At 38.9% G+C, this 15,868-nt stretch overlaps 1 protein-coding gene across 1 annotated transcript in view; it reads left to right on the top strand.

Annotated features, from left to right (window-relative positions):
- FAM120C (family with sequence similarity 120C) overlaps positions 1–15,868 on the top strand; it is a 112,415-nt gene that overhangs the window by 18,878 nt on the left and 77,669 nt on the right. The window contains exons 2-3 of the mRNA XM_049644618.1: positions 11,070–11,316; positions 12,885–12,967. Coding sequence (XP_049500575.1) covers positions 11,070–11,316; positions 12,885–12,967 — 330 coding nt within the window. The remainder of the gene's footprint in view (positions 1–11,069; positions 11,317–12,884; positions 12,968–15,868) is intronic.

The raw sequence follows: 15,868 nt of genomic DNA, 5'->3' as shown, positions 1-15,868 counted from the left end.
CTCTCTCTGCCCTTCCCCTGCTCACATTCACTCTCTCTCAAAAAACATTTTTTTTTTAAATATTCTCTCTCTCTCTCTTTCTGTTTGTGTGTGTGTGTGTGTGTGTGTGTGTGTGTGTGTGTGTGCGCGTGCGCCTGGGTGGCTCAGTTAGTTTGGCGTCCGACTCTTGATTTCAGCTCAGGTCGTGATCTCACAATTTGTGAGATTGATCCCCGCCTCGGGCTGTGTGTTTCGAGTGCGGAGCCTGCTTGGGATTCTCTCTCTCCCTCTCTCTACTCCTCCCCTGCTTGCATGCGCTCTCTCTCAAAATAAATAAACATTTTTTTAAATGGTTGCATACTAAATTTGTACTTTGCTTTTTCATTTATTTTATCATGCTGAGTTTTCCATGTGAGTACATAGAGTTTTAATTTTTTATGGTTCCACCCTGTTCCATTTTACACATGTTATAATATATGGATAGTCCCTTATTGATGAGCAATTAGATTTTTCCAGTTTTTAGCTATTATAATAATGCTACAATGAATACTTGTACAGTTGCAATGCTCTTGCTTATACAAGCACTTGCAGTGTTGTTCCAAGTGCTTTACATATCTAAAAGATGAATCTGTAGAAACAAAGTTACCCAGTCAAAAGGTATGTTCATTTGTAGTTTTGACAGATCTTGCCAGATTTTTCTCCAAAGACATTGTATCACTTACACACCTACCTTCAATATTTGTGAGTGCCTGTTTCCCTTACCAGTGTAGTATTTGGTAATCTTCTAGGTGAAAAACCCTCTTTCAGCATTATTTTAATTTTTACTTCTTATCACAAGTGAGTTTTATCATCTTTTTATATGCTTACAATCTACTTGTGTTTCCTTTTTTGTGAACTGTTTTCTTGTGTTGTTAGGGTTTTTAAAAATTTTCTGTTAGAGGAATTAGCCCTCTATACTGTGAGTTGCAATTTTTGTGGGTTTGTTTTTTTTTTTTGTTTGTTTGTTTTTGCAATTTGTCATTTGCCCTTTGAGTTTACTTACATTGGCTTTCCCTAAACATAAATGTTTTATTTTTATTTAGTCAAGAAGGTTGATCTTCCTCTTTACTGTTACTTGTTTTTCTCTTATATGTAAACTTCGAAATTGTTATATGTAAACTCTGAAATTATTTTTAAAAATTCCACATGGAGTCTTCTATTATTTTTATAGTTATCCCAGTTAACGTATGAGGAATGGATCTAATTGTTCTCAAATAAATGTCCAGTTATTCCAACACCATCTGTTGAATAATCCATATTAACTGTGTAATTTAAAAAGTGAGTTATGGATTTTGCAACAATTAAATGGCATTTAATAAAGTCAAGGGCAACTGTTACAAGATATGTAGAAGCTGTATCATCCAAATGCAGCATGTGGACCCTTTTTGGATCCTTATTTGAACAAACCAACTGTCAAAAAACATTTTTAAGGCAATCTTGGAAAATAGAGTAGCTACTGGATATTATGGTATTAAGAAACTTGTTAACTTTGGTGAAATTCTAGTATTTTAAAAGTATTTATCTGTTACATATAAGGAATGAAGTATTTATAGGTGATTTGATATCTTCAATTTGCTTGAAAGTATGCCAGAAATGACCAACAATCATATGAAAAGATGCTCAACATAACTAATTATCAGAGAATGCAAATGAAAACCACAATGAGATATCACCTCATACCCATTAGGATGGCTACTATAAAAGGAAACAAAAGAAAAGAACCAGGTGTTGGTGAGGTTGTGGAGAAGTTAGAACCCTTGTACACTGTTGTTGGGAATATAAAATGGCACAACCTCTATGGAAAACAGTATGGAGTTTCTTTCAAAAAATTAAAAATAAAACTACCATATAATTAAGCAATTGTACTTCTGAGTATGTATCCAAAAGAACTGAAAACAGGATCTTGAAGAGAGATTTGTACATCTATGTTTATAGCAGCACTATTCACAATAGCCAAGAAGTGGAAGCAACCCATTTGTCCAGTGATGAACAGATGAAGAAAATGTAGTATGTACATACAATGGAATATTATTTTAGCCTTAAAAAGGAAGGAAATCCTGTCACATGCTACAAAGTGAATGAACCTTGAGAACATTGTTAAATGAAATGTCAGTCATAAAAAGATAAATACTGTATAGTTCCACTTATATGAGGTATCTAGTCAAATTAATTGAAACAGAAAGTAGGATGGTGGTTGCAAGAAGCTGGGGGAGAGGCGGAAACAGAGAGTTGTTGTTTAATGGGTATAGAGTTTCAGATTTGCAGGATTAAAAAGTCTTAGAGATCTGTTTCACAACAATGTGAGTAAACAACACTACTGACCTATACACGTAAAAATGGTTAAGATGGTAAATTTTATGTTACATGGTTTTTTAGTCACAATTTAAAAGTGTATTTAAAATTGGCAGAACAGAAGCAGGGCACAGTAGATGAAACAAGAATGACTTAACATGGATAGTAGCTGAAACAGGATAATGGTATCATAGGGGTTTATTATGGTATTTTCTTTACCTTTGTATGTTTAAATTTTTCCATAATAAAAAGTTTTAAAAGGGAGAGTTCGGAAGCATGGGCATTGTGGACAGAGCTGAATTTGTTTTGTTTTTTTTTTTCAATATATGAAGTTTATTGTCAAATAGGTTTCCATACAACACCCAGTGCTCGTCCCAAAAGCTGCCCTCCTCAATACCCATCACCCACCCTCCCCTCCCTCCCACCACCCATCAACCCTCAGTTTGTTCTCAGTTTTTAACAGTCTCTTATGCTTTGGCTCTCTTCCACTCTAACCTCTTTTTTTTTTCTTCCCCTCCCCCATGGGTTTCTCTTAAGTTTCTCACGATCCACATAAGAGTGAAACCATATGGTATCTGTCTTTCTCTGTATGGCTTATTTCACTTAGCATAACACTCTCCAGTTCCATCCAGGTTGGTATATAGGCCATATTTCATTCTTTCTCATTGCCACGTAGTACTCCATTGTGTATATAAACCACAATTTCTTTATCCATTTGTCAGTTGATGGACATTTAGGCTCTTTCCATAATTTGGCTACTGTTGAGAGTGCTGCTATAAATATTAGGGTACAAGTGCCCCTATGCATCAGTACTCCTGTATCCCTTGGGTAAATTCTTAGCAGTGCTATTGCTGGGTCATAGGGTAGGTCTATTTTTAATTTTTTGAGGAACCTCCACACTGTTTTCCAGAGTGGCTGCACCAGTTTGCATTCCCACCAACAGTGCAAGAGGGTTCTCGTTTCTCCACATCCTCTCCAGCATCTATAGTCTCCTGATGGGTTCATTTTGGCCACTCTGACTGGCGTGAGGTGATATCTGAGTGTAGTTTTGATTTATATTTCCCTGATGAGGAGCGACGTTGAGCATCTTTTCATGTGCCTGTTGGCCATCTGGATGTCTTCTTTAGAGAAGTGTCTATTCATGTTTTCTGCCCATTTCTTCACGGGATTATTTGTTTTTTCGGGTGTGGAGTTTGGTGAGCTCTTTATAGATTTTGGATACTAGCCCTTTGTCCGATATGTCATTTGCAAATATCTTTTCCCATTCCGTTGGTTGCCTTTTAGTTTTGTTGGTTGTTTCCTTTGCTGTGCAGAAGCTTTTTATCTTCATAAGGTCCCAGTAGTTCATTTTTGCTTTTAATTCCCTTGCCTTTGGGGATGTGTCGAGTAAGAGATTGCTACGGCTGAGGTCAGAGAGGTCTTTTCCTGCTTTCTCCTCTAAGGTTTTGATGGTTTCCTGTCTCACATTCAGGTCCTTTGTCCATTTTGAGTTTATTTTTGTGAATGGTGTGAGAAAGTGGTCTAGTTTCAATCTTCTGCATGTTGCTGTCCAGTTCTCCCAGCACCATTTGTTAAAGAGACTGTCTTTTTTCCATTGGATATTCTTTCCTGCTTTGTCAAAGATGAGTTGGCCATACGTTTGTGGGTCTAGTTCTGGGGTTTCTATTCTATTCCATTGGTCTATGTGTCTGTTCTTGTGCCAATACCATGCTGTCTTGATGACTACAGCTTTGTAGTAGAGGCTAAAGTCTGGGATTGTGATGCCTCCTGCTTTGGTCTTCTTCAAAATTACTTTGGCTATTCGGGGCCTTTTGTGTTTCCATATGAATTTTAGGATTGCTTGTTCTAGTTTCGAGAAGAATGCTGGTGCAATTTTGATTGGGATTGCATTGAATGTGTAGATAGCTTTGGGTAGTATTAACATTTTGACAATATTTATTCTTCCAATCCATGAGCACGGAATGTTTTTCCATTTCTTTATATCTTCTTCAATTTCCTTCATAAGCTTTCTATAGTTTTCAGCATACAGATCTTTTACATCTTTGGTTAGATTTATTCCTAGGTATCTTATGCTTCTTGGTGCAATTGTGAATGGGATCAGTTTCTTTATTTGTCTTTCTGTTGCTTCATTATTAGTGTCTAAGAATGCAACTGATTTCTGTACATTGATTTTGTATCCTGTGACTTTGCTGAATTCATGTATCAGTTCTAGCAGACTTTTGGTGGAGTCGGATTTTCCATGTATAATATCATGTCATCTGCAAAAAGTGAAAGCTTCACTTCATCTTTGCCAATTTTGATGCCTTTGATTTCCTTTTGTTGTCTGAGTGCTGATGCTAGCACTTCCAACACTATGTTAAACAACAGCGGTGAGAGTGGACATCCCTGTCGTGTTCCTGATCTCAGGGAAAAACCTCTCAGTTTTTCCCAATTGAGGATGATGTTAGCTGTGGGCTTTTCATAAATGACTTGTATGATCTTTAAGTATGTTCCTTCTATCCCAACTTTCTCAAGGGTTTTTATTAAGAAACGTTGCTGAATTTTGTCAAAGGCCTTTTCTGCATCGATTGACAGGATCATAGGGTTCTTATATTTTCTTTTATTAATGTGATGTATCACATTGATTGATTTGCGAATGTTGAACCAGCCCTGCATCCCAGGAATGAATCCCACTTGATCATGGTGAATAATTCTTTTTATATGCTGTTGAATTCGATTTGCTAGTATCTTATTGAGAATTTTTGCATCCATATTCATCAGGGATATTGGCCTGTAGTTCTCTTTTTTTTACTGGGTCTCTGTCTGGTTTAGGAATCAAAATAATACTGGCTTCATAGAATGAGTCTGGAAGTTTTCCTTCCCTTTCTATTTCTTGGAATAGCTTGAGAAGGATAGGTATTATCTCTGCTTTAAATGTCTGGTAGAATTCCCTTGGGAAGCCATCTGGTCCTGAACTCTTATTTGTTGGGAGATTTTTGATGAATGATTCAATTTCTTCTCTGGTTATGGGTCTGTTCAAGCTTTCTGTTTCCTCCTGATTGAGTTTTGGAAGCGTGTGGGTGTTTAGGAATTTGTCCATTTTTTCCAGGTTGTCCAGTTTGTTGGCATATAATTTTTCATCGTATTCCCTGATAATTGTTTGTATCTCTGAGGGATTGGTTGTAATAATTCCATTTTCATTCATGATTTAATCTATTTGGGTAATCTCCCTTTTCTTTTTGAGAAGCATGGTTAGAGGTTTATCAATTTTGTTTATTCAAAAAACCAACTCTTGGTTTCGTTGATCTGCTCTACAGTTTTTTAGATTCTATATTGTTTATTTCTGCTCTGATCTTTATTATTTCTCTTCTTCTGGTTGATTTAGGCTGTCTTTGCTGTTCTGCTTCTATTTCCTTTAGGTGTGCTGTTAGATTTTGTATTTGGGATTTTTCTTGTTTCTTGAGATAGGCCTGTGTTGCAATGTATTTTCCTCTCAGGACTGCCTTCGCTGCATCCCAAAGCGTTTGGATTGTTGTATTTTCATTTTCATTTGTTTCCATATATTTTTTAATTTCTTCTCTAATTGCCTGGTTGACCCATTCATTCTTTAGTAGGGTGTTCTTTAACCTCGATGCTTTTGGAGGCTTTCCAGACTTTTTCCTGTGGTTGATTTCAAGCTTCATAGCATTGTGGTCTGAAAGTATGCATGGTATGATTTCAATTCTTGTATACTTATGAAGGGCTGTTTTGTGACCCAGTATGTGATCTATCTTGGAGAATGTTCCATGTGCACTCGAAAAGTATATTCTGTTGCTTTGTGATGCAGACTTCTAAATATATCTGTCAAGTCCATCTGATCCAATGTATCATTCAGGGTCCTTGTTTCTTTATTGACCGTGTGTCTAGATGATTTATCCATTTCTGCAAGTGGAGTGTTAAAGTCCCCTGAAATTACCACATTCTTATCAATAAGGTTGCTTATGTGTGTGAGTAATTGTTTTATATATTTGCGGGCTCCTGTGTTCGGCGCATAGACATTTATAATTGTTAGCTCTTCCTGATGGATAGACCCTGTGATTATTATATAATGCCCTTCATCTCTTGTTATAGCCTTTAATTTAAAGTCTAGTTTGTCTGATATAAGTTTCGTACTCCAGCTTTCTTTTGACTTCCAGTGGCATGATAAATAGTTCTCCATCCCCTCACTCTCAATCTGAAGGTGTCCTCAGGTCTAAAATGAGTCTCTTGTAGACAGCAAATAGAATGGTCTTGTTTTTTTATCCATTCTGATACCCTATGTCTTTTGGTTGGCGCATTTAGTCCATTTACATTCAGTGTTATTATAGAAAGATATGGGTTTAGAGTCATTGTGATGTGTATAGGTTTCATGCTTGTAGCGATGTCTCTGGTACTTTGTCTCACAGGATCCCCCTTAGGATCTCTTGTAGGGTTGGTTTAGTGGCGACGAATTCCTTCAGTTTGTGTTTGTTTGGGAAGACCTTTATCTCTCCTTCTATTCTAAATGACAGACTTGCTGGATAAAGGATTCTCGGCTGCATATTTTTTTGTGTTCATCACATTGAAGATCTCCTGCCATTCCTCTGGCCTGCCAAGTTTCAGTAGAGAGATCGGTCACGAGTCTTATAGGTCTCCCTTTATATGATAGAGCACGTTTATCTCTAGCTGCTTTCAGAATTTCCTCTTTATCCTTGTATTTTGCCAGTTTTACTGATATGTTGTGCAGAAGATCGATTCAAGTTACGTCTGAAGGGAGTTCTCTGTGCCTCTTGAATTTCAATGCCTTTTTCCTTCCCCAGATCCAGGAAGTTCTCAGCTATTATTTCTTCAAGTACACCTTCAGCACCTTTCCCTCTCTCTTCCTCCTCTGCAATACCAGTTATACATATATTATTTCTCTTTAGTGCATCACTTAGTTCTCTAATTTTCCCCTCATACTCCTGGATTTTTTTATCTCTCTTTTTCTCAGGCTTCTTCTTTTTCCATAATTTTATCTTCTAGTTCACCTATTCTTTCCTCTGCCTCTTCAATCCAAGCCGTGTTGTCTCCATTTTATTTTGCAGCTCATTGATAGCATTTTTTAGCTCCTCCTGGCTGTTCATTAGTCCCTTGATCTCTGTAGCAAGAGATTCTCTGCTGTCCTTTATACTGTTTTCTAGCCCAGCGATTAATGTTATGACTATTATTCTAAATTCACTTTCTGTTATATTGTTTAAATCATTTTTGATCAGTTCGTTAGCTGTTGTTATTTCCTGGACGTTTTTCTGAGGGGAATTCTTCCGTTTCGTCATTTTGGATAGTCCCTGGAGTGGTGTGGGACTTCGGGGCACTTCCCCTGTGCTGTCTTGAATAACTTGCATTGGTGGGCGGGCCGCAGTCAGACCTGATGTCTGCCCCCAGCCCACCGCTGGGGCCACAGTCAGACTGGTGTGTGCCTTCTCTTCCCCTCTCCTAGGGGCAGGATTCACTGTGGTGTGGTGTGGTCCATCTGGGCTACTTGCACACTGCCAGGCTTGTGGTGCTGGGGATGTGGCATATTAGCTGGGGTGGATCGGCAAGGTGCACAGGGGCGGGAGGGGCAGGCTCAGCTAGCTTTATCTTCGGAGATCCGCTTCGGGAGGGGCCCTACGGCACCAGGAGGTAGTCAGACCCGCTGGAGGGATGGATCCGCAAATGCACAGTGTTGGGTGTTTGCGCGGTGCAAGCAAGTTCCCTGGCAGGAACTGGTTCCCTTTGGGATTTTGGCTGGGGGATGGGCGAGGGAGTTGGCGCTGGCGAGCGCCTTTGTTCCCCGCCAAGCTGAGCTCTGTCGTCCGGGGCTCAACAGCTCTCCCTCCTGTTGTCCTCCAGCCCACCCGTTCTCCGAACAGAGCTGTTAGCTTATAACCTTCCAGATGTCAAGTCCCGCTTGCTGTCGGAACACACTCCGTCCAGCCCCTCTGCTTTTGCAAGCCAGACTCAGGGGCTCTGCTTGGCTGGTGGACTGCCCCTCGGCCCCGGCTCCCCCCAACCAGTCCGTGTAGCGCGCACCGCCTCTCCGCCCTTCCTACCCTCTTCCGTAGGCCTCTCGTCTGCGCTTGGCTCCGGAGACTCCGTTCTGCTAGTCTTCTGGCGGTTTTCTGGGTTATTTAGGCAGTGTAGGTGGAATCTAAGTGATCAGCAGGACGCGCGGTGAGTCCAGCGTCCTCCTATGCCGCCATCTTCCCAGGATCCCAGAGCTGAATTTGAATTCTAGTTCCATTTTTTTAAATTGGGATAAAAAAAATTGGGAAATAATTCACATAATGGCATAAAATTTACAATTTTTTATGTACAATTCAGTTGTATTCACAGTTGTGTACAACTGTGACCACTAATTCCAAAACATTTTTATCCCCCCAAAAGTGAACCCAGTACCCTCTAGCACTCATTCTTCATTTCCCTTTTCCCCCAGTCCCTGGCAGCCACTAATCTATTTTTCCATCTCTATGGATTTTCCTGTTATGGAATATTAATATAAAAAGGATCATATAATATCTGGCCTTTGTGTCTGGCTTCTTGCACTCTATAGTGGTTTTAAGGTTCATTTATGTTGTAGAATGAATCAGTACTTCATTCCTTTTTATAGCTAAATAATATTCCCTTGTGTGGATATATCACATTTTGCTTAACCATTTTTCTGATGATGGACATTTGTTTTTGTTTTTTAATGTTTCTTTATTTTTGAGAGAGAGACCGAGACAGAGAATCCCAAGCAGGCTCTGCGCTGTCAGCACAGAGCCAGACGTGAGACTCAAACCCACGAACTGTGAGATCATGACCTGAGACGGAATCAAGAGTTGGACACTCAACCTGAGCACTCAGACACCTCTGTTGATGGACATTTGGAATGCTCTGTGGCCCTGAGCATGGCATCTCCTTTCTCTGAGCCTCAGTTTCCTCATCTGTAAGATGGGGCTTATAACGCTCACATTGTCTGATTGTGATGATGAGAGGGAAGGTTTCACACTTATACCCAGTACAGACAAATGCTCAATAAATGACTTGTATGAGAGGTATGCTGAAAAAAACTATCACCAGGGGGACAGCATAAAACTGTACTCCTATCCTGACCCAATTGGAGTTTATCATAACTCTAGGTGTAAATATGTTGCAGTACAAAGTAAGGATTTTTGGTTCCTTTGTTTGGATATCAAACATATGCGACATTACTTTGCTATCTGCTTATCAGTGTCCCTCCCCCTGTGGACTTAATGTGTGACATAACTATCTACTGTGACTAGACTCTCCATATCCTGGGAGAAACTTAATGCACTAAAATTCCTGTCAGACTCCAGAAAACTACCATTCTTCTACAATTTAAATGAAAAAAAAAAAAAAAAAAAACTAGGTCAGTTGAGTTCAACAAAAATATATAGGTCCACAGGCTCTAAAGCCAAAATCCAAGCTTTGTTCCTTCCAGCTATGTGACCTTAGGAATAGCAATGTAAAAATGGGAATGATAATAAGTTATAGCCTTATCAGATTATTAAATGAATTAATGTGTGCAGAGTACTTGGAACATTGCTTAGCACATAGTACGTGTTCAGTATCTGTTAGCTACTTTTATTCATATTATGCTCCAAGCATTATCTTGGAGCCCGAAATCGAAAGATAAATAAAGTCTCTGCAGTCAAGGAAGTTAGTGTGGTAGAACCAGTATGCAGATTATTTCAGTATGCTCTAAGTGCAGTGATAGAGGCATGCACAGGAAGGCCACTTAACAGTCTATTATATAAAAAATAGTGCTTTCCAGGAAGAAGCCTGGTACAATGGAAAGTATGTATTCTCGAGTCAGAACAGCTTGGGTTTGAATCCCGTGTACACTCATTCATTATGCAGCTTTGAGGGGAGAGAACCTCTCATAGTTTTAGTTTTCTCATTTCTAAAATGGGGTGAAGATTCTGACCTCTACCTGCTGGAAATGCCCTGTTTGGGTGCTCTATGGTTTAAGGTGGTTCTAAAAAAATAGCAAGCAAGAATTTTTTTTAAAAGGAGTTAGATGAACTTAGAATCAGATTCTTACTATATGTTATTTAACCTCTCTGTGTCTATTTCCACATGTAAGTTTTTTTATCCATATCTACCTTGCTCAGAACAACCATGGTTGTTCTGACAATGAGATAATGTATGTAAAGTATATGTGGCATTTCAAAGGTGCTGAGAAATACATAATAGCTTTATTTCTAACAAAAATATCTTCTGTTATTGTTTAAGGTGAAAACTTAAGTAATATATACCATGTTAATTTCAGTATTCTTTTTTTTCAATTTATTTATTTTTGAGAGAGAGAGAGAGAGAGAGAGAGAGCACGTGCTGGTGGGGCAGAGAGAGAGGGGGAGACAGAGAATCCCAAGCAGGCTCCACACTGTCAGCACAGAGCCCGATGTAGGGCTCGAACTCATGAACCTGTCAGACCATGACCTGTGCCAAAACCAAGAGTCAAACACTTAACCTACTGAGACACCCAGGCTCCCCAATTTCAGTATTCTTTTGAAGAGCCTCACACGACAGTTTCATGAAAGGACTGGGCATTTAAATGGATACATGGATGGTGATGTCTTTGTTTATAGTAAGAATAATCAAGTTCAAAGATGAGAAAGACTTTTTTTTGAAGAGTATTGTGTTCAACCATTTGTGATCTTAAATTTCAACAAACTATAAAATATAGTTGCTAACCTGGACTTCTAACCAAATATATCAGTTTCTGTTGCATGATATGTTCTTCTCTCCTTCCCTCCTAGGTCTTTCAGAGCCTTGAAGACCACCATTTGGAAGTGGTGGCTTTTTTCAGGGAAAATGGCTTCCATGGCCTTCTTGCCCATGATTCCGAGTATGCCCTCTACAATATTCCCTCTTACTACAGTTCCCATGCTCTGAAGCTGAGCTGGAATGGGAAGAATCTCACTACCAATCAGTTCCTGATGCAGGAAGTAGCCAAGCAGCTGGGCTTGAAGCGGATGAATTTTCCTATATTTGCTGCACTGCTAGGTAGGTATCCAAAGAAAAGACTCCAGTGATTGGTAAAGTTTCCTCTTCCAATGCTAAGACATGAAGACCAGAGCAATTTAGCCTGTCACTATTGAATTTATCTTTTTTAAAGTCCGCATGACAAAACACTATGCTGGGGAAAACCCAGCAGTCTTTTGGGCTTCTTACTAGAAATTCAGCATCTTTGTCTTATGAATTTAATACAGGATATTCCAGAAAATATTTCAATTTTTCTAAAAACTTTTTTGTTATATTCCATTATTATTTTATGCAGAGCACTGTCTTAGGCCAAATGTTGTATTAGTCTTAGATAGCTTTGGTTCCCCCATTCAGAGCATGAGCATTTCTTTCCCTCTACCTCAATATACTTTTTTTTTTTTTGGCTCTAGCACCTTTCCCCTCTGAATCTGTGTCTCAATTTAGATCAAGAACATAAACTGCTGTATATGTTTTTCTTTTTCTGTTGTGCTAACATTTTATTATGAAAATTTCCAAACATACATCAAAATTGAAAGAATTTGGTAGTGAAAATCCTATATCTGCCACCAGTATTCCTGCCATTAACATTTTCCTATATTTGCTTTATCATATATATCAGTCCAGTCTAGTCATCCATCAATTTATCTTTCAAAAATGCATTTAAGGGGCACCTGGGTGGCGCAGTCGGTTAAGCGTCCGACTTCAGCCAGGTCACGATCTCGCGGTCTGTGAGTTCGAGCCCCGAGTCAGGCTCTGGGCTGATGGCTCGGAGCCTGGAGCCTGTTTCCGATTCTGTGTCTCCCTCTCTCTCTGCCCCTCCCCCGTTCATGCTCTGTCTCTCTCTGTCCCAAAAATAAATAAAAAACGTTGAAAAAAAAATTTTTTTTTAAATGCATTTAAAAGTAAATTACAGACAAATGATTATGTTTTGAGTTGGTTTTCCATGTGCTGACAGCATGATGGTTACTATGTTGTCTCAGGTGTAACCTCTGCTTATGATCCCAGTGGATTTGAGTTTGGTTCATATAACGGAGCCACCACAATTTTTAGAATTAGGCCTATGGCAAATTACTGAAGTTACACCTGCCTGCTTTCAATTTCCTTATCTGTGAAATAGAATAGTATATTTCATTGTGTTACTGACAATATTAAATGAAATGAGATATATAAAACACCCAGCACTTACTAGGCAGTCAGTAATTGTAGCTGCTATTATAAAAAGTAGAATGATTAGGTAATAGATAATAGCACGGGCTTTGAAGTCCTCTTCTTATCCTGGTGTGGGCATTTATTAAGTCACCAAACTTAATGCTACTTTGTGTTAAGTCACCAAACTTGTCTGAACCTCAGTTACGTTATCTGTAAAATAGGGATAATAATACTACTGGCATGGTTATTATAAGGATGATACATATAATGCATGAGATACATAGTGGGTAATCAACACATAGCTACTATAGACATTACATTGAAAATCTACAACTATGTGAATTATTATTTTATTATTTTCTTACCCAGAGGCCCTTTCATAGCCTGGAAGTTCTATGAATACATTTGTACTGTCAGTAAATGACAAATGTACTTTATAGGTAACCACATTCTCCCAGATGAGGACCTGGCTGCTTTTCACTGGAGCCTCTTGGGACCAGAACATCCCCTTGCATCACTTAAGGTAAAGTGCCCCCTTTCTTACCTATACATTCATGCCTAGGGGACATTAGGTTTTTTTCATCGGAGTTTTGATAGAATAATTGCCTTTCATTAGGCTTAAAATATTTCAAATACTTACAAAAAATTATAATTATGATCAAATCCTTAAAATCTTTTTTATTAACTTTTTATCTTAATTCCAATGTAGTTAATATACAGTGTTAGATTATTCTCAGGTATACCATATAATGATTCAACAATTCCATTCATCACCCAGTACTCTTCACAAGTGCATTCCTTAAACCCCATCACTTATTTCACTTATCAACCCCACCACCACCCACTTACAGAGTTTGTCCTCTATATAGTTACGAATCTGTTTCTTGGCTTGTCTATCTTTTTTTCCCCTTTGATCATTTGTTTTCTTTTTCAAATTCCACACATGAGTGAATTTACATGCTGTTTGTCTTTCTCTGACTGAATTATTTCATTTAGCATTATATTCTCTAGATCCACCCATGTTGTTGCAAATGGCAAGATTTTATTCTTTTTATGGGTGAATAACATGTATACATACACACACACACACACACACACACACACACACTAATTCTTCTTTTTTAAAATTTATTTATTTAAATTCAAGTTAGTTAACACACAGTGTAGTATTGGTTTCAGGAGTAGAACCCAGTGATGCATAACTTACATACGACACCCAGTGCTCATCCCAGCAAGTGCCCTCCTTAATGCCCACCACCCATTTAGCCCATCCCACCACCCACCTCCCCTCCAGCAGCCCTCAGTTTGTTTTCTGTATTTAAGAGTCTCTTATGGTTTGCCACCTTCTCTGTTTGTATCTTATTTTTCCTTCCTTCCTCTCTCCCTGAGAAACAATCCCACACCTGCACAGTGCGTAGAATCTATGGTGTAGCACTGCTAAAACCAGCAAAGGTTGTATTCCCTCTGGGTGTGCCTCTGTCCCATGATGATGAAAAAGGCCTTTTGCTGGCACCTGCATGGTGTTTTGTCCTTGGGGAGGCAATAAACACTTTTCCAAAAGTACTCCAGGAAGGGGACTGTTCTCTCCCAGTGTGCCCCAGAGATTCCTACACTAGGCTATGCACTCCAGAGCTAGCTCCCTCCTTCCCAGGAATGTGTGCCATAGCTCCGCTCCAGAGAAAGTCACGCACTTCCAAAACCTGAGTTTGAGCTCCAAATGCTGTTTAAGAAAAAACTGGGACACTCAGTACTTTTCGCCCCCAAGACCATGATCCAGAGAGGTTTTCCTCTTGTTGTAACTTGATCCTGCACTTTCTCAACCCATGTGTCTTTCTCTCCCTTTTGTCTCTCCATGGAAAGGATTTCCTCCCCTCCGCAGCACCACAATTTTTCTCTTCTCCAGTTCACTTCCACATACTTCACACCTGCCATGCTGTCTCCCTCCAACTGTGGAGGTCCTTCGGTCAGTCCACAGATCGATTTCCTGGTTATTCCAAGTAATGTAACCTGTTTGAGGGAGGAGGAAAGCTCAGGGTCCCCCTATTTTGCTGCCATCTTAACTCCTCTTATGCTATTTCTTCTTTATCCATTCATCTGTCAGTGGACCCTTGGGCTACTTCCATATCTTTTTTTTATTAAAAAAATTTTTAATGTTTATTTATTTTTGAAAGAGAGAGAGAAACAAAGCGTGAGTGGGGAGGGGCAGAGAGAGGGAGACACAGAATCTGAAGCAGGCTCCAGGCTCCCAGCACAGAGCCCGACATGGGGCTCGAACCCATGAATCACGAGATCATGACCTGAGCTGAAGTCAGATGCTCAACCAACTGAGACACCCAGGTGCCCCAGGCCACTTCCATATCTTGACTATTGTAAATAATGCTGCCATAAACATGGGGGTGCATGTATCCCTTTGAATTAGTGTTTTTGTATTTGTGTAAATACCCAGTAGTGCAATTACTGGATTATGAGGTTGTTCTATTTTTAACTTTCTGAGGAAACTCCATACTGTTTTCCACAGTGGCTGCACCACTTTGCATTCCCACGAACAGTTCATGAATGTTCCTTTTTCTCCACATCCTCGCCAACACTTGTTGTTTCTTGTGTTTTTGATTTTAGCCATCCTGACAGGTGTGAGGTGATATCTCATTGTTAGTTTTGATTTGCAATTCCCTGATGATAAGTGATGTGGAACATGTTTTCATGTGTCTGTTGGCAATGTGTATGTCTTCTCTGGAGAAATATCTGTTCATGTCTTTTGCCTACTTTTTAATTGGATTATTTGTTTTTTGGGGTGTTGAGTTATTTAAGTTCTTTATATATTTGGATACTAACCCTTTTTCATATGTGTCATTTGCAAATATCTTCTCCCATTCAGTAGGTTATCTTTTAGTTTTGTGGATTATTTCCTTTTCTGTGCAGAAGCTTTTTATTTTGATGTAGTCCCAATAATTTATTTTTGCTTTTATTTCCCTTGCCTCATGAGACATGTCTAGAAAAATGTTGGGATGGCTGATGTCAGAGAAATTACTGCTTATGCTCTCTTCAAGGATTTTTAGGGCTTCAGGTCTCACATTTAAGCCTTTAATCCATTTTGAATTTATTTTTGTGTATGGTGTAAAAAAGTGGACTATTTTCATTCTTTTTCATGTAATTGTCCAGTTTTTTCAACATCATTTGTTGAAGAAAATACCCTTAATATTTTAAGGATTCATACAGATCTATGAAGTCAAATACTAATACCCCAGTAAATGAAATAATGAGCAAAAGACTGAAGCAGACAATTCACAAAAGAAGAAATACAGTGGCCAGTACTATGACTAGATAGATGTTAAATCTCACTAGTGATCAGTCATGCAAATGAAATTATTTTTTTAACCTAATAGTTTGGCAAATATTGAAAAATTAGTGTACCTACTCCTTTTGA

The sequence above is a fragment of the Panthera uncia genome, chromosome X (genome assembly GCF_023721935.1).
Source record: "Panthera uncia isolate 11264 chromosome X, Puncia_PCG_1.0, whole genome shotgun sequence".
Taxonomy (NCBI): domain Eukaryota; kingdom Metazoa; phylum Chordata; class Mammalia; order Carnivora; family Felidae; genus Panthera; species Panthera uncia.
This window is presented reverse-complemented; position numbering and strand designations above follow the sequence as displayed.